The sequence below is a fragment of the Eschrichtius robustus genome, chromosome 16 (assembly GCF_028021215.1).
Source record: "Eschrichtius robustus isolate mEscRob2 chromosome 16, mEscRob2.pri, whole genome shotgun sequence".
Classification (NCBI taxonomy): Eukaryota; Metazoa; Chordata; class Mammalia; order Artiodactyla; family Eschrichtiidae; genus Eschrichtius; species Eschrichtius robustus.
This window is the reverse complement of record NC_090839.1, coordinates 72,309,314-72,335,723: the sequence shown is the minus strand read 5'-3', so window position 1 is coordinate 72,335,723 and position 26,410 is coordinate 72,309,314. Positions and strand designations below refer to the sequence as shown.

The 26,410-nt window shown below is 53.7% G+C and overlaps 2 protein-coding genes across 2 annotated transcripts in view; one reads left to right on the top strand and one right to left on the bottom strand.

The window, feature by feature from the left end:
- The window catches only part of COG7 (component of oligomeric golgi complex 7), a 77,650-nt gene extending 69,319 nt beyond the window's left edge, over positions 1-8,331 (top strand). Inside the window, exons 16-17 of the mRNA XM_068524215.1 lie at positions 5,096-5,239; positions 7,911-8,331. Coding sequence (XP_068380316.1) covers positions 5,096-5,239; positions 7,911-8,077 — 311 coding nt within the window. The 3' untranslated portion in view covers positions 8,078-8,331. The remainder of the gene's footprint in view (positions 1-5,095; positions 5,240-7,910) is intronic.
- Positions 8,332-11,297: 2,966 nt separating this feature from the next.
- The window catches only part of SCNN1B (sodium channel epithelial 1 subunit beta), a 75,215-nt gene continuing 60,102 nt past the window's right edge, over positions 11,298-26,410 (bottom strand). Inside the window, exons 5-13 of the mRNA XM_068565554.1 lie at positions 20,825-20,928; positions 18,855-19,018; positions 18,435-18,542; positions 15,867-15,984; positions 14,727-14,802; positions 14,576-14,633; positions 13,829-13,890; positions 12,427-12,502; positions 11,298-12,154 (exon numbers count right to left, since the gene is read on the bottom strand). Of these exons, the coding sequence (XP_068421655.1) occupies positions 11,774-12,154; positions 12,427-12,502; positions 13,829-13,890; positions 14,576-14,633; positions 14,727-14,802; positions 15,867-15,984; positions 18,435-18,542; positions 18,855-19,018; positions 20,825-20,928 (1,147 nt within the window). The 3' untranslated portion in view covers positions 11,298-11,773. The remainder of the gene's footprint in view (positions 12,155-12,426; positions 12,503-13,828; positions 13,891-14,575; positions 14,634-14,726; positions 14,803-15,866; positions 15,985-18,434; positions 18,543-18,854; positions 19,019-20,824; positions 20,929-26,410) is intronic.

The window sequence follows — 26,410 nt, the reverse complement described above, 5'->3', positions numbered from 1 at the left end:
CTAAGTAGCCTGGCTTATTCTTGATAGGCTCCAGTTGTTGAGGATGCACCAAGACCTGTCAGTGTTCCAAAGGGAATGATCTCACTCAGCACCCAGATTCAGGCTGATTGGAAGCCAGATACTCAGGCAGCAGCTTTTCAAGTATGCAGATGTATACAGTCCTATGGGACTGCAATCATAGACCCTGCTGACCTCCAGACTGGGAGATCTGGAGGTGTCTCCTGGGCAACAGTTGCAAGCATCGGGACTTCAGACGAGTGTATAAGCTCCTTGCTGGGAGGTACCAGTGAGCAGTGGTGAGGCCAAGGGAGGGTGCAAGAATGGTGCCTACCTGCCTGCTTCCCTGAGAGCACCTCTGTAGCCCTTACGTGTGTGGCAAACCTGAAGCCTATCCTCAGGTTGAAGCTCCAGGACAATTAAATGTCCCTTTTTCACCTGCGGACTGGGGATGTGGTTCAGTCTGCTGCATAGTGTCCTGGGTGTGATGTCCTGCCCAGAACTGGCTTTCTGGTTGTTGCAGTCCTGTGCCCAGGAGCACAAGCCCCTCTGGTTATCAGAGCCAGGCAGTCGAGGTGTTCCCTGTGTGGACTGCACTTGCCCACTGGCATTAGCAAGGTTGGGGAGGAGCGCTGGGGGCAGGGCACACCTGTGCTTGTAGTGATGTGGGAGGAGAGTGTGGAGCGGGGCGCACCCTCAGCTTTCCCGAGGCCATGTCTGTGCCTGTCCACCTGCGCCCCAAGGGAGAGGGAGAGTGCTGGCGTTTTCCAGCCCCTTTGTCCCCGAGGTCAACCCTAGATACTCCCTGCCCTGCTGGCAGATGCTTTAGGATTAGCAGCTGAATCTCCTTCGCACAAAATCCAGTCACCTCTCAAACTGCTGCCTATGCGCTGGTTCCTGGGGTGAGTCTGTGCACGAGCTCCTCAGCAGGAGTGCCTCAGATTCCCACAGACCCCAGGTCCCCTGCACATAAACTCCATTGGTTTCAAAGCCAGATGTTTTGGGGCCCTCGTCTGGCTGCAGGTCCCAGGGTTGGGGTGCCCGATGCGGGGCACAGACAGACCTCTTGCCGCTCAGGAAGGGGCTCTGCCCATGAGGTCCTGCCCTACCGTGTGGGGCTTGGTGAGGCTGTATGTCTGCCTCTCCTCCCCACCTTCATGGGGCCCTCCCCCTCCTCCCTTGCTGTGGAGGAAGCCGGTCAGCTGGTGCTCAGTCCTTATGCAGTGGGTGTCACTTCATGAATAGTTGTGGGTGTGGTGTGCTGGGGGAGAGGTGAATTCAGGGGCTTCCTGTGCTGCCGTCTTGGACTCAAGGGCTCCAAGTGGTTCTTATTTCCATCTATTGGCTAATACACTTTTTAAGTTTAAACATTTTTTAAACTTTTTTTTTCATAGAACTTTTCACGTACACACACTCACACGCAAAAGTAGTGAGAATAGTAGAAGGAAACGCAGACACTCATCACCTGGCTTCAAGAATGGCTTCTTGTTTCATGTATTCTGCTCACATTTTTTGCTAGAGTATTTAAATCACATCCCAGGCATCATGTTATTTCATCCATAAATACTTCATTATGTATCTCTTACTGATAAGGATTAAATTCAGGTTCAAATTCTTTGGCAAGAAAATGTGGTGCTATGTTTATCGTCTGTTGCCTTACATCAGGAAGAGCATAATGTCTTATTGTTCCACTGCAAATAAATATATACAGATTTAGTGAATATGTGATTGTTTTCATTTGCTCACTCGTTCATTCATTCACTCACTTAAGAAATGTTTATTAATCGTTCTGTGTGCTGGACTCTGAGTTGAGCATTGTTCAGAAGGAAAAACCTCCCGGCCATAAAGTAACATTTGAACAATGGTTGAATACATAACAACAAGAAGAAGCTGATCTGGGTAATTTTTTTGTTTTTACCTTTCATTCAACGTTTTATTATGAAAATTTTCAAGCATACAGAAAATAGGAAAGAATTACCCAGTGAACTAGCATTCTAGTTCTAGGGTTTTTTTTCTTTTTTAAAAATTTTATTGGGGTATAGTTGATTTTCAGTGTTGTGTTAGTTTCTGGTGTACAGCAAACTGATTCAATTATACATATACGTATATTTTTTTAAATATTCTTTTCCATTATGGTGTATCACAGGATATTGAATATAGTTCCCTGTGCTATACAGTAGCAGGACCTTATTGTTTAGCCATCCTATATATAATAGTTGGCACTAGTTCTAGTTTTCTCCCATTTTAACATTGAAAGTTTTATGAAGCAGATGGTTAAACAGCCAATAGGAACTTTTTGGCTTAGATAAATGATGAGTAGGAGGGAGATTTAAAAATCATTGCGAGTCTTTTTCCTGTGAGGAAATTGAACTCTGGGAATTGTAAAGGGATGTGTCCAAGGGTCACAAACACAGTGGGTTAGAGCAGAGTCATTTGCAGGAAAACTGCAGCCTCCACGTGTCATGGTCCTCTTCCTTGGTGGAGTTACCAGGTTTGGCTGCAGTGGACTTGGGAGATCTGTGGAGGCAGCTGGAGCTGCCGTGGAGTCATGATTCTGGGCACTGGGGAAAAGTGCTTCCCAGGTGTGGGCAGTGGGCCCGGGAGGCTCCTGCACTCTCTGTGGCCCGGCTGACAGGCAGGGGGCCCAGCTCCTGGTTCCGGCAGGTCATCTGATGGGCAGGTGCAGCCTCTCTGCGGAGCTGCTGCTGTGTGGTGGGCCCCCGGGAAGAGCCAGCCCTGCGGGGACTATGGGGTCAGGAAGGGGCCGCCGTCTGTCGTGGCCAGGCCATTGCTGAAGTCAGTGCAAAAGCTCAAGCGTTGCTGAGCCCAGCCTGGCCTTTTAAAACCCCTTTTTCTTGAGATTTCTTTTCTTTCCTGCATTTTGTCTGTCTTGCTTCTCTTTCCTGGTTCTTGCCCTCACCCTCTGACTAATGATTCCCTGCCCACTTAAAAACCTCTGATGGCCGCTTAGGACCTACAGGACAAAATCCAAACCCCTCGTGGCCTGGTGTTGGGGACCCTTCCCAGTCCTGCCCAAGGGAGTGCTTGCGGCCTCATCGCCTCCCTTTCTGTCTCTCCTGTGCCCCATATGCTCACATTCCAGCCACTCAGAAGGATTTTTTCTTCATTTTCAAAATTAAAAAAAAGTTTTGATTAAAAATGTACTGCCCTGAGACCGTCACTGGTAGCATCTGAGGGACTGTTCTCCCCGCGTGCTTTTCTCTGCGGATCTGCACATACACGCGCTTCTTCACAAGCTGGACCGTCTCACACGTGCTCTGTTTGTCACGGGCACTTTTTAAAAACGAGTTTTGTTCTCTCTGCTCAGAATGCTCTTTTTCCTCGTGTGCGTTTGGCAAACTGCCCATCTGTCCAAGTAAGCACAGGCACTCGCTCCTGGTTGTGGGCTCCCGCTGGTCTCAGAATGTGCAGTTGCTGCAGCACTGACCTCATTGAAGGCTGTCTTTGTTGCCTGGCCAGAGAGTGCCTGAAGGGCAGGGCCACCCAGGACAGCGCCAGACCCAGCAGGGTCTCCACAAATGGGACTTATGCAGTTAACACACGACTGCCTGCCACCCACTGTGTCCATGTGTCTGTGTCTCTGGGCTCCTCTTCCGCTGACCTGGAGGGTCTCCCAAGGCACCAGCCTAAGTCTCTTACTCATTTTCACGTCTCCCTCTCATCCATTTCTATCAGCTTTCAGTTCTGTCCGACAACCCTAGAATCTAGGTGTTTGGTGCTCTGGCCTGTTAGGTTCAGCCCTTTCTGGGTCAGAGTCAGTGAGAAGGAGGTTTATCCCCCAAACCAGCCTCCCTCCCAGCTGCGTTTCTGGCCACACTATAGCCAGTCCAGTTCCAAGGCGGAAACGCTAGATCACACGTTACTGTCCTTGTCTTCATTTGTGTTTATCCCGTTTTGATTCTTAGCCTTCTGGCTTGTATTTGTTGTACAGATGCTCTATGTAAAACAGGTCACAGTTCTCAAAGAAAATAGATCACATCATCCCACCATTGCACTCACCGGTGTTGCCGTGTTCCCACGTGCCCTTTGGGCTCCCCTGTAAGCAGATCACGGTGTTTACAAGTAACTTTATATTCTCTGTTACTATTATTATTAGTGGTGGTAATAGTAGCATTTTGCTTATCTTCTTCTAATTTTCCACTGCTTGGCTCCGTACTTACTTATAAAAAAATGTTGCTCTCATTTCTCCCCTTCTTTCCACTTCTGCTGCGGGGTGTCCCCCTTGCCCTCAGGCGTCAGGCCCGTGCCTCTCGTGCCTGGATGGCCGCTGCATCTCCCTCCTTCACCCTGCCCTGGCCTGGCAGGCCCTCCCAACATGGGCTCGTCTTCTCACAACCTTGCAGGGAACCTGCAGTCACTGCCTGCTCCCTACTACATGGGGTGCACGTGGTTCTCGGGGTGCCCTCCGTGACCCAGCCCAGTCCCCTAACACACTTCCCACTGCTCCCTGCACATACTCCCCCCACCCCCAATAATCATTCTAGCACTAATGGCTACCGTGCACATGGCACTAAGCGTGCGGAAGGGCCCACGTGAGGGCCCCGTGTAATTCCCACAGCAGCCCTGAAAAGCCAGGACTGATGTTACCTCTATTTTACCGATGAAGCGAACAGTCAGGCGGCACCCGGCTCATTAGTGGTAGGCTTGGTCTTGAACCCAGGTCTCGGTTCTGATGTGCCACCTGTGTCTTCAGCACTGCCGTCTGTCTCCTGCTGGGCTGTGCCAGCTCTCCACCCTCTCACCTGTGGTGTGGCCCCGCTCCCTCTTGCTCTGTCTGCAGAACTCCTCCTGGCCTGCCTGGCTGCATCTGCCCCCAGCCTTTGAGACCTCTGAGATTGTCCCGCCTCACCTGATTGCTTTCTTTTCTGGATCCTCATTGTCCTGAGTCAATACCAGTTGACCTAAGGTGTAACTGTCCTCTGTTTCCTGCACTGCCCATTGAGACTGTAGCTTTGTGTATTGCATATGGCACCTATCATGGGGCCTGGTCACCCCGAAGAGCCCCGTAAGAGCTGTCGGTGGCCGGTTCTTCCTGACCAGGCTGTGTTTCTTTGGGTGACCCTCTTTCCCTTTCCAGGGGACGAACTGCCCGAGCTGGACAACATGGCCGACAGCTGGCTGGGCTCTGTCGCCAGAGCCACGATGCAGACCTACTGTGACGCGGTCCTCCAGATCCCTGAGCTCACCCCGCACTCCACCAAGCAGCTGGCCACCGACATTGGTGGGTCCCTGGGACGGGTGGGGGGGGGGGGTCAGCTCTGGCCTGTTGCATCCGTCAGGCCCCCTACCCTCCAGGAGTGTCGTCCCAGGTCTCCTCTCAACTTCTGCTCTGGGCTTGTCTGTGAAGCTTTGTTAAAAATGTGGACTCCCCAGGCCCCACCCCCAGAGATTCTGACGTAATAAGCCTGGATAGAAGCCTAGACACCAGTGTTTTGACAGGTGTCCCTGTGGACTCGGATAGCTGCCGAGGCTGAGAGCCATTAAGGGGCGCTTTGCCGAGATGGGTTGGGATGAGTGAGGCAGACTTGCGTGATGCCGCCTTGCCCCGCCTGGCCTTCTGCCCATCGACAGAATCATCATGCAAACTGACGTTGAATGAGCTCTCACCGTGCACAGGCATGCCAGGTGCTGAGCCAAGCACTCGCACCCACTGGCTTACGCAATCTTCAAAACTCCCCTGTGAGCTCAGCGCCCCTGCCTTCGTCACACTGATAAGGAAGCGGGGGCACCCAGCCAGGGTTGCCCCGTGGTCTCCATCCAAGTACCTGCCTGCCCCCCGGGTCACAGGGGCGTGTGACCACCTGCTCCTGCTGGCGCACGTCCCTGGAGGTGATGCCGCCTGCAGGGTGCTCTGAGGCGGGGGGTACTGCAGGCAGGTGGTTGGGGCGTCTCCCCAGCCTCTTGGTATCGGTCCATTGCCTGCCTGTTCTTTAGCTGGAGGCAGCTCTTGGAGCAGGCGAGGGAGAGGGTGGTGGGAGCCTTAAAGATTAGCTCCTTGGGGACCCAGCCAGAGCTTTGCCCTGGGTGACCCCAGGCCCGAGCCAGCCTCTTGTTTTGCTGAGGAAGAAGTGGAAGTGAGGCCCTTTGCTCCGGGTCCCAGAGCAGTGAGTGATGGGGCCAGGCCTGGAACCCAGCTGCCCCAACTCCCGGCTGTGCTCATTCGTGGTCAGCTCTCAGCAGTTACAGGGCAGCAGCCAGCTTTTGTCATCTCACTGGGTACAGGTTCAGAGAAGAGATGAAGGGGTTCAGATGCTCGTCGGTGGTCCCTGTTAGCATAGGCGGGAGCATTGAGGGGAGAACCAGCGGAACTAGTGCGTGAGATGTGGGGGTGGTCCCTAGAGTTCACTGGTCCACACCGCGTTGCCCTCCCTGTTAAGCTGCCGTCCACATCCATCGGCTCACTCGCTCAGCGTTGACTGAGTGTCTGTTACGTGCCAGCCGTCGCGCTAGGAGATGGGATGCAAGAGAGGTTTGGACGGTTCCTGTGCTCACTGAGCTTACTCCGTGAGGGAGTGTGCTTAGGGGCCGGGAAGTTGCCAGGTGGTAACACGATAGAGAGCGGAGAGGTCTGTGGCAGTGTGTGGCCACCTTAAAGACGCTCAAATTAAACATTAAAATGTAACAAAACCAAAAACACTCTTGCTGTCTGAACAGAAGACGTCATGGTTAGATGATGGGCTGCCGCTTCGCAGGTCCTGGCCTGCAGTCGAGGGGAACTCACAGTTTTATGGGTGAATATGTGCCAGAGGCAGGTGCCTGGCTGGTTGGTGGTGCCCTTCCCGGGAAGCGGCTCGCTGGGACGTGAGTCAGGCAGCCAGGGCAGAACGGGCACCTCCTATGGGCTCTGCCCTGAGCCGGGCCTCAGAAAGAAGACACAGGGAAGATAGAGCCGTGCCTGGAGCTCCAGCCTAGTCGGGCCGAAAAGATCAACGTGGGTGGTCATCAGAACATAAGGGGGGACCTGCCGGGTGACGCGTCTCCCAGTCCCTCAGAGCAGGAAGAGGTGGAGGGCGCCCTTCCTTGGGCTCGGCCAGCCCTGGTGCCCAGGAAGAGGAAGGGAAGGAGCAGCCGATTACTGACCACCCGCGTCACGTCAGGCGCGTCCGCGGTCCTTGTCCCACTTCATCCCCCGAACATGCTGCCCGATGGGTACGAACTGCATCCACAGGTGGAAGTAGAGACTCGAGAGGTAGATGCAGTCACTGAGGTCACCCTGACCTCGGAAATCCGGTTTTCTCCTCCACTCTGCCGGCGCTGCCCGAGCTTGCCTGCCGGTTGGAGGGCACTGCTGCTTTTCAGAAGGGCAGGAGCCGCAGACCCTCTCTTGGAAACGCTCATCGACTTGGCCTGGGGGTGGGCTCAGTAATCTGTCCTAACTCGTACCCTAAGGGGTTATCTGGGAGGTGTGGGAACTGCGTTACACCAGGCCTGGCCCTCTGCACCGTCCAAGTCCCCCCTGTAGGGGCTCTGCTGGGAAATCTTTGGGAGCTGCTTAGATAAGCCCTGTGTCTCCTGACCCCTTGGGTTTTCCATGTCGTCAGTGGGGTCCGCCGGGGAGCAGGGCTGGGAACGCAGGAGTCCCCAGGGTAGAGCTTCGGCTGAGGTCGGCTGGCTGGGCTGGAGGGCTGAGTGTGCAGTGGGAGCGGCGGGGATGGGGCGATGTTGGCAACTCCTTTATGAGATTAGAATTCCTGGACCCGGGCCGAGCTCACAGGCAGGTCTGAGCCCCTTGGAAAAGCCCTCAGAGTGAAGGCTTGTGGGCTGAGGGCAGACCTGGCAGCCAGCACTTGGGGGTTGGGGGGTGTCTTGTCCCTTACCGCGGGGAGGCCTTTGGGGCTCGTCCTCTGGGTGCTGAGTCTGTCGAGCTGTGTCTGTCTGCCCCCACCCCACAGACTACCTGATCAACGTGATGGACGCCCTGGGCCTGCAGCCGTCCCGCACCCTCCACAACATCGTGATGCTCCTGAAGGCCAAACCCGAGGATTACAGACAGGTCAGCAAAGGCCTGCCCCGTCGCCTCGCCACCACGGTGGCCGCCATGCGGGGCGTGGACTACTGAACCCCGCGCACCTGGCTGATGAGAGGGTCGGGGCTGGAGTTCCGGGGCCACAGAAGCCCCCAGAATGGATTTGCTCTAAAAATCCGCCTGGGATTGGGCAGAATTTGTTTCAGAAAGATGTGGTTCATTTGTATAATCAAAAAAAAAAGGTTGTAAGTTAGAGGTGTATTATTTATCAGGGAGGAATTTTCAGATGATTTTTTAAATGATCCTGTCTTGAAAGTGCAATTAATACATACTGTGAAATGAAAGAAGGCTGTCTTCTTTCCTCAGTGAATATTTGGGTGCTTCTCATGTGCTGCGCTGTCTGCACTGAGGATTCGGCTAGAAAGGATAATCCCAGCTGGGTTAGCCTGCTCGTGCCAGCCCTCCGGAGGGGCACTGCCGCGAATGTGGCCTCTGAACCAGCCCCACTGGGCTGCCAGGGCCGTGTCTCTCTGGGTTTGTCATCCAGGGATTCCCACACATTTTGTCCCCACATCTTTGGAACCAGTTTGGCTGGCCCCGAAAGAGCATCAGCTGCGAATCCGCACCAAGAAAAATATTTTGGTTTCTCATGTGGTGGATCGCAGACTGTCTGTGGCAGGGCTCAAGCCTGGCTCCTGCCTTGAAGTGGGAGCTGGAAACCTGGAAGGTGAAAAGAGCTGCTTTGAAGTGGAAACCTCTTTTCAGTGACCTCTGTGCCAGTGTGGGTGAGAGCCACCAGGACAGGCTTGGTCTTGATTCCCAGCTTTGCCACCTTCCAGCTGTGTGACCTTGGGAAAGTCATTCACCTCTCTGAGCCTCATTTCCTAATCCGAAAAACAGGGGTCATAATGGTACCTAACTCATAGGGTTATTTGAAGAGCCACTGAGACACAGTGGGGGCAACAGCATGTAGTAAGTGTACAATAGCTGCTAATTTCATAGTCCTCTAGCGTCTGTAACCTACCTTCCCTTTGGGGGTAGAGGAGGGAATTACAGAATGCCATTTTTCTGGGCAATTTTGGCCCTGCTAGACTAATTTGTCACCCCTAAACGGCTCTAATGGGACCCCAGAGTAGGAATAGGACAGCCCTTATCTCCTCTAGATCCGGAGGGGAAAGGAATGCCTGTCTGCCTGACCCAGAGCCTGCTTTTGGAGATGGGGCCATCATCCATCTTCACCCCAGCCCTCAGTACTCCCCAAGAGAGGGATGGCAACTGATACCCACGTCAGCCTGGTCCCCGTCTCCCGCCTACAAGCAGCTTTGGGGGCCAGAAGCTCCTTCCCGCTCCGCTTCAACACGTCTCTGAGCAAAACTTCTCCCAGGAGTCTGTAAGGGGCTGCCCGCTGTAGATACACCCCAGGATGGCCAGGCAGCATCTCCCATCCTCAGTCACAGTGGTCGGTTCAGAATGAGCATGTGGCCCAGGCCGATCCAGATGAGCCTCACTGTGGAGGCTTTTGCTGGGACACTGTGAAGAAAAAGCTTTCTTCCTGCTGTGGTTGCTGAGCTGAGGGAATGGAGTCTGGGACTGTGGAGGGAGGAGCGGCATATGAAGAGAAACCGTTTGAGAGGGATATCAACACAGAAGAAAATAGAGCCTGCAGCTGAACCCCTGGATACAGCCGTGCTTGAAATCCCTGCACTTTAATTATAAGAACCAATGAATTCCCCTTTTAGCTCAAGTTCAAATTAACTTGTGACCAAAGGGCTGGCAAATGGAGTTAGATGATAATCATTGCTCTGCCTGCCCCAGAGCCTCAGATGAGATAATAAATATGAAAGCCCTGGGCTTCTCTGAGGAACTGGTATTCTTATGACCAGGAGTCTCGCCTTTGTCACTTACAAGAATAGCAATCTAGTCTAGCACCTTACTCTACCTCTCCAAGCGTCAGTTTATTTACTTGTAAAATGGCATGATCATATTTCTCAGTGGTTACGAGAATTCAATGAAATAAGACTTATAAACTACTTGGCTTGGTGCCTGGCATGTCATAAGTGTTTGATACAATAGAGCCATTGTTTAAAAACAGCAAATGATAATAGTGAGTGTGGTGACAACAACCACCATTGCTATTGATAAAAGTCCTAGTCATAGTAGTAAGTGCAGTAATTACCAAGAATTGAGACTCCAGTGTACAGACTCGCCGGGCCCTGAGCTCGGAAACCCGGCTTCCCCAAGGCCTGCCCCACTCAGTCCCTAGCAATGCTGCCTTTGGCTGGAGTGGCATCAGCCTGTGACACCTGCTTCCTCCACAGGTGCCATCGTGGGCACTTAATGGGAGGACAGCTTGTTGGCCTTTCAGGCCAAGGACCCAGGTGTTCTAGACCAGCAGGGCTGGGATGCCCTGGTCCCAGGGTCTGAAGCGAGAGCTCCTTCACCACCAGGGCCAGCAGGTGACAGCAGGGCCCTGCAGTGGTCAACCATCTGCAGCTGCCAGACCACATTCTTCTTTGATAACAGCTCCCTGATCTCTCTTTGGGAAGCCATTAGGGTTGCCATATTTAGCAATTAAAAATACAGGAAGCTCAGTTAAATTTGAATTTCAGAAAAACAGTGAATGATTTATTAATATGCCCCCAATATTACATGGATGTACATCTACTAAAAAATTAATTTGCTGTTTATCTAAAGTTCCAGTTTAACTTGGTGGCCTATATTTTATCCAGCACCCCTAAGAGCCATGTCCCCACCACCCTCAGACCATGTGATTCTGCTGGGGGCCAACTGGCCTCAGGTATGGGCAGGGTCTGACCAATCCCAGCAGCCTGCCAGTTGGGCACACTGATTGGCTCAGAGACAGGCATGTGACCCACTCAGTGACCAATGGGAGTCTGCCTGGGAACTTGCTGTGACAACTGGGAAAGAGGTGCTCTCTCCTAGCTGAGTTTGGAGTTGCAGATGGCCCTTTGCTGCTGTAAAGTAAGGACAGCCTGCCTGGGAAGGCAGAGAGAACAGACATCACTTGAGCTGCTGGAGATGCTTTTGCTTAAGCCAGTTTTGAGTATTTCTCCCATCTTACCTCTCTTTCTCTCTCTCTTGATTCTTGCAACCCAAAGAAATAAGTTGGACGACACTGAAAAAGGCATAAAGCCACTGTTTCAGGCAGGGACAACTTGAAAGAAACTTTAAAAATCACCAGCTTGGACCTTTCTTTGGCCAGGCCTCTGCTCTCAAGTTGTTATGGACGCCCTTCCACCCCCAGAGATGCATCGGGGCACTCTGGCTGCCCAGACAAAGAACAAAGCTAGACTCCGTGTTTTCTACTTTTATTTTCCAGAACAAAACATGTGCCACCTGGCAGGGGCCTCTGATGCCTGCTGTCCACCAAAGCTGCCCTCACTAAACCCATTCACAAGGTCACAGGCGTGCTGCCTGTTCATCTCTGGGGCAGACGGTGAGCGGCCCTGGGAGGGAAGTGGCCTGCCTCCAGGGGAGGATGCTTCGGGTCTTGGAGCCTGGCTGGGGGCATCCCAGGCCAAGGATTGGGTCAGGTTGGGGGGGTGCGGGCAGGAACACAATTCCCACATCCGTACCAGCACCGTTACTCCACAGAGCCCTCGGCCTGGGACTGGCCAGGAGCTGCTGGCTCTCTGTAGAGGGACCCGGACTCTGGCCTTGGCCACCTACCGTCCCGGGCCTGTGGAGAGGGCATCATAAAATGCGGCCTTGGGCAACGGTCTCCACGGCTCAGGTCCGAATTCCTGGGCTGCCCGGGATGGGCAGGGTCTAGATGGCATCGCCCTCATTGTCAGACTCGATGACGTCCAGCGGCTGCAGACGCAAGGAGTCGTAGTTGGGGGGTGGGGTGCCTGGGATGGGCGGGGTCTGCTCATGGGGGTGGGGCCCAGCATCCGGGCCCTGTGTGGCCGTGTCAGGCTGGAAGCCAAAGTTGGTGTGGGCCTCCACCAGCTCAGCCACGGTGGGCGGCGGGCCATCGTAGCAGGCCTGGGCCCGCCTCTGCCGCAGGCTCTTGGCGAGGGCCACCAGCCTGATGATGGTGATCCACACGAAGTCGATGATGATCTCCCCGAACTCGATGAGGCACAGCACCGAGCCCCCCATCCAGAAGCCAAACTGTCCTCCCAGATTTGAGAGCAGCCAGACGATCTGTGGGGAGCAGGAGACTGAGGGCCTGGCCAGGGAAGGGGGGCTGGTCGGGCCACAGATTCCTGCCTCAAGCCCAGCCTCACGGGCTCCTGTGAGGTGGGTTGTTGGCCGGGAAGGGGGAAAGGGTGACCGTCTCAGCCCAGGGAAGTAATTTGACACCGCTTCAGGGACCTTCCTCATTCCTCTGTTGGGCTCAGGACCCTCCCCACTCTCAGGGTGCCAGGTGGAGGGACTGCAGGCAGGGCTGAGGTGCCAGGAGCCCCCAAACTCACGTTATTGGCTGCTGACTCCTCAATGGTGCGATAGTTGTATTCTTGGAAGTAGATGTTGAGCTTGATAATTCCCTTCCTGCAGGAGGCAGCAAAGGGAGCTGGTGCCCTCTCCCCAAGACACACACACACACACACACACACACACACGGACACACACACACACACACACACACACGCGCGCGCGCGCGCGAAAGGCAGCAAGCGCCCCCCAGCCCTCCTCTGGCTCGAGCTTCTCACATGCCACTCCCAGGAGTGGTGAGGTCCAAACAAGAGCCAGGAAGGGCCCCTCTAGGCCTTGGGGCCACAAAAGGCACCACTGCCCAGCACCCATCCTGTGTGCCCCTTTCTGAACCAGCTCTCCAAAGGACCCTGGGGCCTGAGAGAGACAGTCCTGAGGATCAGCTCTGGGCTCCCCCCTCCCGCTCCCAGCCCATGTACAGTAGGCTTGACATAGAGTCCTCAGCCTTGGCTCTCTGTCAGGGGACCTGAGGCAGGGCAGGGTGGCCGAGTGGGCTTCTCCCTTACACCGGATGGTCCTCAGAAAGGCGATGCTCTCTCACACCTCCAGGCTTCTGCCGGGACATTGCTGCCTCCTCTTATTTGTCTGAACCGTTACTACTCCTCCTTGGAGGATTAGCTCAAGTGTCACCTCCCTATACAGACCTCCCTTATCTCTCAGGAAGAAGGAGCCTCCTTCCCTGCTGGGATCCCACAGGAGGGGTCCTGGGCAGACTCCTATCATCATAAGCCCTGTTCGCATACCTCTGTCCTCTAGACTCGAACTTCCTGATAGACTGAACCTTCTGTCTTTCTTGTGCTCAATGCATGTTTATGTTGAATGGATGGAACAATGGTTGAATGGATGGAGGGTGGGTGGGTGGATGGATGAGTGGAAGAATGGAAGGATGGACAATGGAGGGATGGAGGGATGGATGGATGTGTGAGTGGAGAGATGGGTGGGTAGAAGACTGGAAGGATGGATGATGGACAGGTGGGTGGATGGATGAGTGGAAGAATGGAAGGATGGACAATGGAGGGATGGAGGGATGGATGGATGTGTGAGTGGAGAGATGGGTGGGTAGAAGACTGGAAGGATGGATGATGGACAGGTGGGTGGATGGGTGGATGGGTACAAGCATGAAGGACTGGAGGGGTGGATGGCTGGATGAACAGGTGACAGGTGGAAGAACACGCTGTCCTTTAGGAAGCGGTAGGCTCTGAGCCCCTCCCCCGGCTGGCCTCTCTCTCAGCCCCAGTGCTCCTCTCCTCCTCTAGGCTTGCTTCTGAATCTGACCAGCGTGAGAAGGTGTCTGAGTAGCTGCTCTATGCCCAAGCCCCTCCCCTGAGGCTCTGGTTCCTCCTCTTTTCTGCCTTCCCTGGCCTGCCCAGACTCTGAGCTCACCTGTTCAAGGTGATATTGGTGCTTTGGTCCCGCTCCTGAGACAACACATGGAAAATCCAGTCCTGGAACCCAAAAAGGCAGCTGAAAACAACGGTGCCTTGCAGCATCCCCTCCCAATCACGGGCCCTGCTACCTGTGGAGGCAGACCACAGCCCTGTATCTTCTTGAAGCCCCCAGGGACCATGTGTTGGCACAGGGAGGAAGGGGAGGGTGGCGGTGCACGCTGTGGCTGCTGTTCTGGGGAGAACGCACCCGGGTCTCTAGGCTCTCCCCCACAGGCCCGGCCTCCCTGTGCCAGCTCTTCCCCACCTCTGGCCCTTGCACCTGCTGTTCCCTCTGCCCAGATCCTCCCCAGACCTGCCCAGCCTGGCTCAGCCCCATCCTCCAGTTTTAACTCAAATGTCACCTTTTTAGAGAGGTCTTCCCTGACTACCCTAAGGCCTTTTCCCCGTTACCCTCTCATCATCTGGTCTACCCTACACAGCCATTTGAAATGATCTTATTTCGGTATATTGTCTGTCTCTCCAGGTAGAAAGTACGCTCCGTAAGGTCAAAGGACTGTGTGTCTCGCTTACTGCCGTGTCCCCAGCACAGTGCTTGGGGGACATGGGTGGAAGTAAGCGGGGAGGGAGGGGAAGGAGGGAGGAACCCCCTCTGTAAAGTTCCAAACAGCCTGCAGACCTCTGCCCAGACCTGCCTCCCACCCAGAGATGGGCAGCCAGGAGCTTGGCCGCCCCCCTGACTCACCTCAGAGGCCTCAGAAGGCCAGACGGCCATGGAGATGGTCATCTTGTACTGAGTGTCACTGGAAGAGAGAAGGCAGCCTGTCACCGTCTCCGCCCGCCCCACCATCCACAGCCCGCCCCGCCGCCCACCCGAGCCTCCAGGCAGGACTCACTTGCAGGACTCCTTACAGACATCGATGCAGGTCTCCCTCTGCGCCAGGCTCATGCGCAGGGCCGAGTAGCAATAGGCTGAGCGGTAGGGGGTGGGGAGAGAGACTTTGAGTGGGGTTTTGTGCTTTGAACCTCTGGCTGCCCTCTGCCCTCCTGGCCCTGGGCCACCTAAGGCCTGTGGTTAGGTTGAGTGGGGGGAGTTATATCTCAATCCGAACTCCCCTGGTCATGGAGAATCACCTACGTCCACCCCCAACCCGCCCTGTCGCCAGCCATTTCACCGCAGCCTGGCCTGGGGGATCCTCTCCCCAGACACCCCAGCCCCAGCTCAGCAGCATCAGAGCAGCTTTCCCTCCACTTGTCACCCCTGATCCTGGCCGGTGGGCCGGGGTGATGGGGTCGTGTGGGAAGGGATGGGTGGTTGGAAGGGGTAAAGTTTTCCCCTCTTGTCCACACATTTTGTTAGTTTTAAGAGGTGGTAGGGGACTTCCCTGGTGGCCCAGTGGTAAAGAATCTGCCTTCCAATGCAGGGGATGCGGGTTTGATCGCTGGTCAGGGAACTAAGATCCTACCTGCCACGGGGCAACTAAGCCCACGGGCCACAACTACTGAGCCCGTGCGCCTCAACTAGAGAGCCCGTGTGCCACAAACTACAGAGCCCATGCATTCTGGAGCCCACGTGCCACAACTAGAGAAGAGAAAACCCGCACGCCACAGCTAGAGAGAAGCCCGCGCGACGCAACGAAGAGCCCACGTGCTGCAACGAAAGATCCCGTGTGCCGCAACTAAGACCCGATGCAGCCAAAAAATAAAATAAATAAATAAAAGGTTAAAAAAAAAAAGAGGTGGTGGGATGCTCTTCGCTGCTGACAACATCCATCGGTGTTTGGACTCCAAGCCTGGATCCCAGCTCAGTGTGAGCCCAGCAGGGACTCCTCCTCCTGTGGCTTCAGGTCTCAAGGACAAATCCTCTCCTGAACATACATGTTTCAAGTGTACACTTGATGGAGTCGAAGAGTAGGGGGAGCGGCGAGAGGGGCTGTGGTCCGAGAGGACGGGGACTGAGGGCGTGGAGCTCCGACCTCCCTTGTGGTCAGGGCCTTCGGGGGCAGTGGCCCAGCTGGCGGGAGCTCCCCACTCACCCCAGTCTGGGAACTCCTGGTTGTTGCAGTATTTCTCTCCGCGGGGCAGCGGGTACAGGTAGTGGCCACAGCTGCAGTTATGGATCATGTGGTCTTGGAAGCAAGAGCGAATACAGGCCTGGGGGTGGAGGAGGAGCAGAGAATGCAGACTTGACAGTGATGTCCCCACCCCAGCCCCGGGGGAAGGGGGCCCGGAGAGCTTGCTGCCCAGGCCAAGGGGGCTGGGGGAGCCGGGGGAGGGGCCCCTCCCACGCAGAAGCGGTGGCCGAGCTGCCGCCAAGTTGGGGCGTGGCGGTCCTCCCCTGTCCCTGGCCCCCACAGAGGGACTCAGGCCAGACGCCAGCTCTGAGGATGGCCCCTGCCACCTTTCAGAGTTGGGGCCCCACGGAGGACATGGGGAGGGGTAGCTTGTTCCAACACTAAAGCTGACTCTTAGGGACTTCCCTGGCGGTCCAGTGGTTAGGACGCTGTGCTTCTACTGCAGGGGGCACGGGTTTGATCCCTGGTCAGCGAACTAAGATCTGCGTGTGGCCAAAAAAAAAAAAAAAAAAAAAGCTAACTCTTAGATAGCTCTTGTCACAAGGCTGCCAGCAGGCTTCTGAGCCCTTTACATGGAAGGACCCAGAAGGGAAGACAGGCAGGCTTGCCCTGTGCTCCTTCTTCCTGGGGAGAAACACTCAGGGAAGGCGAGAAGTGTGATGTGAGCGCTCGGAGTGGATGGAAGAGGAAGTGACCTTCTACGGAATGTCCCCTGGCTGGGGATTGGGGAGGGGGAGAGTGGACTCAGCTCAGCCCTCCCCTCCCCCCGCCCCGGCCCCGGGCTGGATGAGATGAATCTACTCATACTGGGTTTTCAGGTCATTCCACTCAGAAACGAGCTATGTGTCCCGGGCCAGCCCTTAGCCTCCGAGCCTCAGTTTACTCCTGTCGCTCCCGTCGGCTCAGGCAGGGAGGTCGGCTTGCCAGGGGGCGCTCAGCAAACGGAAGCAGCCATTCCTCACGTCTCTCGCTGCCCAGGTTCCCAAGTGCTGCCTCTGGAGGACTCCCTGCTCCCACCCTGGCCAAGGAGCCCACAGCTTCTTTTCCGCTCTCCTGCTTGCTGCTTCCCAGGCTAACGCATCCTCTCCTCTGCTCTCCCTGGCAAACCTGTGGGCTCCCTGCGGGAGGAAGTGGCCGGGGGGGGGGCGGGAGGCGGCAGATGAAATGGCACAGCCGGTAGGAGCGGGTCTGGGGCGAGGTCAGGGGCAGTGGGGTCAGAAGGGAGCCAAGTGACTTTGGCCAAGTGTCTCACACTCGCCCAGACCTCACTGTCTCACCTGGAAGGTGGGAGTCCTCTCCAGGGCCCAGCTGAGGCTGGGCTAGGGTGGGGCCTGGGCGGGCCGAGCACCTGACCAGGGCCTGGGGCTTTGCCAAGGTCTCCGGCCAGACTGGTGACTGCACTGGACGAAGCAAGAACTGAGGTTTTTCTGGAATGAGGTCTCCAGGGCTGGGGCCTGATGCCTCTGGCCTCCTCCTCTGTGCTCCCCACCTCCCTGTGCTGTCTTGTCTGTCCATCTGTCCCTCCAGAGGCTTGGAAGGTTCCCTGAGCTCTCCATCGCAGGCAGAAGCCCCTCTAGACAGGAGGGCCAGAGTGCGGGGTGCCTGGGGTCAGCTGGATGGAGTGGGCGGGCAGGCGGGCAGGGGGGAGAGTGGAGTCCCCTGACTAAGGCAAACGGGAAAACCACACCTTGCTTGGGGCTCTCAGACACGGAGCCAGGCACTGCTCTGCCCTGGCCCTTGTTATGCCTCAGTTTCCTTATCCACCAAGGCAGACTGGGCTGGGAGAAAAAATGTCAGCAAGTGGTCACTTTTGCAGATTCAGTGTGTCCTCTCCACTGGGGCCAGGTCAGAGGCCAGGCCTCCTGGGCTGACCTTGGAGATCAGCGTAAGGGGGAAGCCCCCAGCTGCAGCAAGGGGGATTGAGGCCAGATACAAAGAGGGACTTCTCAGGTACATCAATGAGGCATTTGGACTGGGGTCTGTAAACCCCAATTTCCTCATTCCTAAAAGTAGTATCTACATCTTAGGGTTGTTGTGAGGATTAAATGATTTAATATATATATGTGAAGCACGTGGAACAGTGCCTGCCTAGCATACCAGAAGCCTGCTGCTATTAGTATATTAATACTTATAATAAATAGCATATATAATAAATGCTATTAATAGCATAATACGTTAACAATAATTAGTAATTATTGTTAGTATATTATTGCCTCGTAGGGGTATTGAAAGGATCAAATGATGATGTAATTCATGTAAACCCTTAACACACACAAGGCTTCTTCTTGGGAGACCCCAGAGCAAGACCCCAAGGGCACACCTACAAAGCAGGGTGGAGAAGCGCGGCCAGCCCTGGGCCCTGGTGAGAACCAGGATTAGACTGGCTCCCTAGCCCCCAGGGCACCCTGTGGTCCCAAAGATCCAGCAGAGTCAGCCTTGCTGGGATTAGCTTTCCCAGAGACCTCAGGCCTCAGGCTAGGTAGACGTGGACAGGGGCCCCAGGGTCATGAGGCTGCACCAACTTCCCACCTGGATGGAGTAGGTCGTGTTGTAGTCGCTGTAGAGGTTTCGGATGGGGACGTCGGAGCCGTTCACGGTGCACTGGCTGTAAGGCTCGCCCTTGCGCTCCAGCCTGTCCTGTGTGAGAGGTTGTTTGTGGGGGGGCCCCTGGTCACCCCTAGGAAGCCCCCTCTGCTCCTCCCTCCCATCTAGCATGCAGGTCTAGGGGATGCTGAGAGGGGATAGAGGGCTGATGCCCCAGCAGGCGCCAGGGGTTGGGAGGCACTCATCTTCCCCCAGAGCGTGGCCGCCCGGTGGGGTTCCAGCCAGAAGGTAAGGCAGGAGTGGATGGTGAGGAGGTCCAGGGCTTGGGGAGGCCCGGATCTCCTACCCTCAGGCCCTGGGAGGTGGGCGCTGGGCAGGTGGGGTGCCCTTGGGCTGCAGCCATACCACCAGCACCCCGATGGAAGTCTCCATCCCCGACATGGCGAAGATGCCCTCTTCTTTGATGAAGGGGTACGACATCTGCTCGTGAAGCATCAGCCGGGCACCGGCTGTGGACGTGAGGAAGGGCACGTAGTCTTCCTGGCCCATGTCCAGGATCAGCTTCAGGCCTGAGGGGAAGATGGGGCCGAGGGCTGCCTGAGCTCGCTCCCCAAGGCTGAAGGGACACCCACCACCCACTGGTCCAAGTCCCCTCCAGCCAAGGGTCTGTGCAGGAAGCTGGCTCTACTTTACGAAAATTCAGACTTCTTGCCTTCTCTAAGGCCCCCATTCGAGTCCGAGCGACCATGGTCTCCTCTCTGGGCTCCTTCTGCCCCCTGTACCACCCCCCATGATCTCTCTTCCACAGGGCAGGTAGACCTAGGGCCACATCACAGGCGGTCCTACCTCCAATCACACAGGTCCTCATTCTCTCCACTCACTTCCCTTTGCTGCCGTGCTCCTTCCTGCTGCTGGGACTTCGTAACGCTCTCCCTTCTCTCTGGAATGCTGTCTCCAGACTCACCTTTCACCTAGAAACTCTTGCTCTTCCTTCAGATCTCAGCCCAAGTGTCACTTCCTTCAGAAGCCTTCCCTGACTACCTAGACTGGGTCTCAGGATCTCTGTGATATGCTCTCCTAGCCCTGGAACTTTCCTTCCAAGTACCTCTCTCACTCTTGAGATTCTTCTTTTATTATCTTGTCTTCCTGCCCCACTCCACTGTTGCCTTCTTGAAGGTAGAGACCAGACCCATTATTTTATGCACCATGGGACCGGGCTAGGTGGTTAGGACAAGAAGGCTAGCATTTATTGAGCACTTGCTACATGCTGAGTGCTGGGCTAAGGGCTTTATTTACATGATCCCACTGGTGCTTTTTTTGTATGAGTTAGGTACAATTATCGTCCCCATTTTACAGATGAGGAAACTGAGGCTCATAGAGGAGAAGGGGTGTTGTCATAGGTCACTCAGTGAGGAAGTGGAGGGTTGCTGGGCTTCTAAACAGGCAGCCAGGCTCCTTGATCTTAATCATCTTCTCCTATAGACTGAGTTGACCAGCACCTCTGTGATACCCAATGTCTTCAGAGGCACAGGGGTGCTGAAGGGTAGGCAGCCCACCCACACCCCTATTGACCAGCAGCCCTGACAGTTGTTGAATGACACCTGCCCTCTGATGGCTGGGGAGGGCAGAACCTGAGCGGGGAGGAAGGATTTGCTCCCCAAGGCCTGGTGCACACGCTGAGTCCGCCAGCCTTTCTCCCAAAACGAGCAGCCTCTGCCATCAACCACTTCCTCTTCCTCCCTTCTGTTTACTACTTCACCTGCTCTCTGTCTCTCGAGAACTGCACAGAAACAAGGCTGAGAGTAAGGGCTCTGCCCCAGGCTAACTATGTGAGTGTGGGCAAATTATTTACAACTTCTCAGAATATCTGCATTTATTGAGCATTTGCTACTTGCCAGGCTTAGAGACAAGGCTGCTTGCTCTGTGCTCAGAGGTCTACCTGCCTTAGGCCAGGATGATTCGATGAGTTCTATACTATATATATGCTCTGCTCTGTACGATATGGGGAAACAAGGGCTTCCAGAAGTTAAGTCTCAGCTCAGCATCACCCGGGGATAAACGGTGGAGCTGGGATTCCACCCGGTCACAGAAGCCTGCGCTCTCGACCACTAAGCTTACTGCTACCTCGCTTTGCTCATCAGCAAAATGGGCACACCAGTCGCTACCCCAGGGATTTATGAGCGTTGGGTGGGGGGACGGCTGAGAAGGCACCTGGCCCAGCCCCCGTGCACACAGTAGAGGCTGCCCCTCCGCGTGCCGGCCTCCGTCTAACCTCGGTCCTGCCCCTCAATGGCCGATGGTAATTTGGTCTTTCAGCTCCACATGATAGGATTTAAATCCTCATGGCCCTGGCTCCAGGACAAACCAAGACTTACCAAACTCAGCTCCGGGGTTGGCTGAAGGGAGGGCCTTCTCCCTCATGCCCCAGTTGAAGATGTAACAGTTGCCATAATCCGGGTGGAAGATGGGTGTGAAGTTCCTGAAAGAAACACCATCAGCTAGAGAGCAGGGCCCACCCCACCCCAGCTGATGTGCCCCCCCTGCCCAGGGCTCGTGGCAGAGGGGAGCTGGTAGATTACTGCTCAGAGAGGCTTAGGAAGGGAGCGGTGAGCAACAGGTCATTCTGTCCCTTTACCTGCACCCATGCACCCACCAGAGAGGAGATTCCCAGACTCCCTTGGGAAAGAAGGGTGAGGAAGGGTGGAACTAGGCTCTCTGGCTTAGCCATGAGTGATGAAAAAGAAGCTTATTTGATGTTTTCATCTGTCTCATCTACAAGGTCTTGTAAGTCATGTGGTCATTTAAACGGTGGCCCCCAAAAAGAGATGTCCACGTCCTAACCCCAGGGACCTAGGAGTGTGATCTTATTTGGAGAAGGGGTCTTTGCGGACATAATTCAGGATCTTGAGATGAGATCAGCCTCTTTTATCCACGTGGGCCCTAAATCCAACCACGAGTGTCCTTAAAGAGACAGAAGAGGAGACACAGATACAGAGGAGAAGGCCACGTGAAGATGGAGGCAGAGATTGGAGTTACACAGACAGAAGTCAAGGAACACCTGGGCCCAGCAGACGCTAGAAGGGGCAGGAAAGGATTCTCCCCTGCAGCCTCTGGAGAGAGCCTGGTCCTGCTGACACCGTGACTGCCGACTTCTAGCCTCCTCTGTGAAAGAATAAATTTCCGTTGTTTTAAACCACCCAGTTTGTGGTCATTTGTTACAGCGGCCACAGGAAACTAATACAGATCATAAGAGTGAGAGGGCAGCTCCAGGCAGTGTTTGCTCCAAGGAGCTGGCAGAATCCAGACAGGTGGGCTTGTCGGGGAACCTCGGGAGCTCAGGTAAAGAGGAAAGTAGACGGAGATGGAGGGTTGTGAATCAGGAGAGGGTGCAAGCAGAGGCCAGGAAAGAGAGAACTTCACAACGAGGTGTGAAGAGCCCTATCCAGGATCCTATCTTATGTCATGAGAATGTTTCCTAAGGAAATAATTCAGCAACAACACAAAATGTTTGCATAAAGATGTTCACGGAAGAAGCGACAGTATAATGTAGTTTCAGAAAATTTGGTTAATTTTTTTTTGATATGGAACTTTTCAAACGTAAAAAGTTGAGAGAACGAAGCCCCACCACCAGCTTCAACAACCCCCTACGGGACTTGCCTGGTGGCGCAGTGGTTAAGAATCCACCTGTCAATGCAGGGGACACGGGTTAGAGCCCTGGTCCGGGAAGAGCCCATATGCCACGGAGCAACTAAGCCCGTGCGCCACAACTACTGAGCCTGTGCTCTAGAGCCCACGAGCCACAACTACTGAGCCCACGTGCCACAACTACTGAAACCCACGCACCTAGAGCCCGTGCTCCGGAACAAGAGAAGCCACCACAATGAGAAGGCAGCTCGCCGCAACTAGAGAAAGCCCGCACGCAGCAACGAAGACCCAACACAGCCAAAAATAAAAATAAATATAAAAAAAACAAAAACAAAAACAAAACCAAAAATCCCCTACGGCCAGTCATGTTTCATCTCTACCTGCCCCCACTCTCCCTCCCATATTATTTTGAAGAAAATCTCAGACATCATAGTTTTATTTGTAAACATTTCTATATGTATCTCTACAAGAACTCTTAAAAAACCATGCTAAACATAACTAACAAAAATTCCTTAATATTATTAAACATTCAATTTATATTGTCTCACAGAGGTCAATTCTGGTTTTACAATTTATTTGTTTAAACTGGGATCCAAATGACGTTGACATGTGATTGGTTGATATGCCTTTTAAATCTCTTAATCTATGGCTCCCTTCATCTGACTTTTTTTTTGTCCTTGTAAAATAGCTGTTAAGAGTTCTGGTTTCATCCAGCTAATAATTGAAGAGGGAGTGATACAATTAGAGGATCAACATTTTGTACCCCTGATTTTTGGGATTTTGGGCAATGTGCATCAGTAGTGACGGATGCTGGGTGTCCTGATGGAAGAGCACAGGCTGTCCAGGAAGTGGCCTTGCCAATAAACAAAAAAACAACAAAACCCAGCCTTGAACAGGATCGAGCATCTGTCTCTACCATTTATAGCAAATACTGGAGACAGAGGAACAAGTTCAAAGACACTACAAAAAGTCAATATGCAAAATCCAGACTCCAGTTTCTTCAACAAAGAAATTGTGAGAGAGGGTAAGGGAGGTAACCTATAGATTAAAATAAACTTCAAAGACTTGGTTACAATCACAACGTGTGGACTTTAATTGGATCCTGATTCAAACAAGTAAACAAAAAAGTACGACATTGACGAGTGTGAACACGACTGGATAGTTGATGGTATTGAGGAATCACTGTTCATCTCTTTTTCAGGTAGGATAACGATATTGTGCTTCTGTTAAAAAAAAGTCCTTCTCTTTTAAGATACATTCTGAACACTATATAGATGAAAGAATATGATGTCTGGGATTTGCTTTAAAAACAGCACAGGACAGGATGTGAATCACGCTTGTTGGATCTGGGTGGTAGGTCCATGTGAGTTCATCACACCCTGTTCTATCTATGTGTATGTTCTCAAGTCTTCATAGGAAATAGCATTTAAAATGTCTTTGGATGTTTTTATACTGTTTTTGTTATTTTACTAAAAAGCAGGAAGGAATGGGGCTCAGTGCATCAAGTACTGCAGAAATATCACCTGAAATGCAGTACTTTCTAAGCTTTCTGTTCCACAACTTTTACTGAGCAACTTTCACGGGCCAGGCCCGTGCTGAAGATTTCTCTTTTAATTATCAAAATAACCCCATGAGGTCAGCTGCTCTTTGTCCCCGTGTTCAGATTAGGAAACCATTTCCTCTGTCTTTTGTCTCACCGTCTGTGCCAGCAGAATGAGGTGGGTCCAGGGCAGGCAGTGAAATCCGATCTGGGAGCTGACCCTGCCTGACACATGGGAGCTGCTTCCTCAACCTCTGAGCTCTGGTGTCCCCCACGGTGAAAGGGAAATCAGGAAGAAAGTGCATTTCTTCACCCAACATTTATTGAGGCGCGCACTGCGTTGGGGACACTGAGGTTGGCAAGACAGTCCTACCCTCGAAGCTCACAGCGTGGGGGACACCACAGAGCAGCGTCATGGCAATTCTCTCCTTCCAAAGTGCATCTCTGGCCTACCTGCTTTCCTCCACCTCTAAGGCTCCCACCCTGGTCCAGGCCGCCGGCATCTCCTACCCCAGTTCCTGCTGGAGCCTCTGCCTCCACTCCTGCTCCCTCACAGTCTTCCTCCTGCACAGTGGTCAGGGCGAGTGTTCAAATTGTGAATCAGCCCACGGCACGCCCCTGCTAGAACCTTCCAGAAGCTCCTTGCTGCTCACAGAATAAAATGCAAACGCCCTACCGGGCTTTCTCCCCCCTTGTTCATTATACTCCAGAGACACTCCAAGATGTTTCCAAATTCAAGGCCCGCTGCTCCTTGGGCCTGGGATATTCTCTGAGCAGCAATTTCTGAGGAGAAATTGCTGGTTTCTCCTCATCCTTCAGGTTTCATCTGCTCGGAGCCGTCCCCTGACCTCCCTACGCAAAGTCACTTCCCAGTTACTTGACCATTTCCACCTGCTTATTCCCCTGCTGGCATGCATCAGAAGCTGAACTCATCTTCTTTAACTGCTTGCTTATCAGCTGCCTCTTGCTTTAGACCATAATCCCAGGCAGGGCAGCTGTCTGTCTGCAGGGAGAAAGAATTTAAAGGCTAAGAGCTCAGGCCTGGGAGCCAGCCTGCCTGAATTTGAATTCTGGCTCTGCCACTTACTAGCTGGTGAGCTTGGGGGAAGTTACTTCACCTCTCCGTGTCTCGTTTCTCCACCTGTAAGACTGGGGTAACAACAGCGCCCACCCAAAGGGACTGACGTGAGGGTTGGAAGCCAAGCACACTGAAATACTGAACAAATTCACCCCCCATCCTCAGAGCCTGGCACTCCGTAGACACTCAGTAAATATTTGTTGGATAAATTATAATATGTGGTAAGAGTATCAACAGAGATAAGCCTGGAAGAGTGGGTGTCGGGGTAGGGAGTGGGTCAGGGAAGGTTTCGTGGAGGAGGTGAGGCCTGAGCTGAGACTTTAAGGATGGGTAAGAGGTAGCCGAGCCTGGGGGGTGGGGAGGAGAAAGGGCAGCCCAGGCAGGGGGCACGACACACGCGAAGTCCCAGAGGGAAGAAACAGCTTTGGGCGGGCACTACAGAGTCTCTGTCCTGTGCGGGATCAGGGCTGTGGCCACAGGGAAGGAACGGAGCAGGGCAAACCAGCTGCAGCCAGGCCCTGCTCTGGAAGGAGAGACCCCACCCCAGGGCTGTGGGGATACGGTGTGCCCAAGGAGCTGTCTTGGTCATCTAGAGCTCAGGAGCAGGAGGCGGCTCAGGGCACGGCCAGATCCCCTCCTGTCCTGGGTTGCACTCTCAGTCTTGCCAACTATTTGCTTGTTGATAATGTTCTTTACCTGGAGAGGCTGCTCCCAGCACTGGCTACCTCCGGCTCCAGAGCTAGGCGTTTCCCTCCAAAAACCTTCCCTGGAACAGAGGCTAGGCGTATAGACGGAGACCAGCAAGCCTCCAGAAAAGACTGGGAAACAGAGCATCCTAGCAGGAAGCAGTATAACAACAGTGGTACTGTGTAGTAGGGTTTGGGGAAGGGCAGAAACTAGCTGGCCAATCCCTGAAGCAATAATAACAACAACAGTAACACTTATAGATGCCTAGATCTTGGTTTCTAAATACCATTCTCCAGTAAAAGGACTGGAGCTCCTCAGAGAAATGGCTGATTCTAGGACTGGGGCATCTTGTTGTGCCAGAAAGTAAGGAAGTACTTAAAAAATAAATAAAGGGATGGGAACATGTCAAAGAGACATAGGAGCCAACTGAAGGAGCTCTCAGTGGCCAAAGATGGAAAATTTTGAGTAAGAAAATAAATAGTGTGGTATTGGATTACAACCCAAATATACATGAGTCCATATCGGTATAAATTAAGAGACTGAATAAATAAACAAATGGAGAAGACATAAATCTTCCTTACAGAAGAATTCCAAATAGTGTTATGTTCCCCTCTCCAGGAGAAGTGGAGTTTAGTCCGTCACCCCGTGCCGTCACCTCCACCCACCAGAGTACAGGCTGAACTCAAAGACGTGCTTCCACGATACAGAGCACAGGCAGGGAAAAGTGGTTACGTTAGAGCGGAGAAGCCCAGCACACAGCACCTGAACCAAGGGAGGAAGGCCAACATCACGGTGGTGTCGAGTGACTAACATGTACCCCACACACTATGTGATGAGGAGCCCCCTCACCTCTGTGGTCTTCTTCCCCCAAATCCATCTTATCTGTGTAAACCCGAATCAAGGGCTTTCTATAAAACACCCAACCAGTACTCTGAAACTGTCACAATCATCCAGAACAAGGAAGTCTGAGAAAGTGCCACAGCCAGAATGGACAAAGGAGACGTGACAACC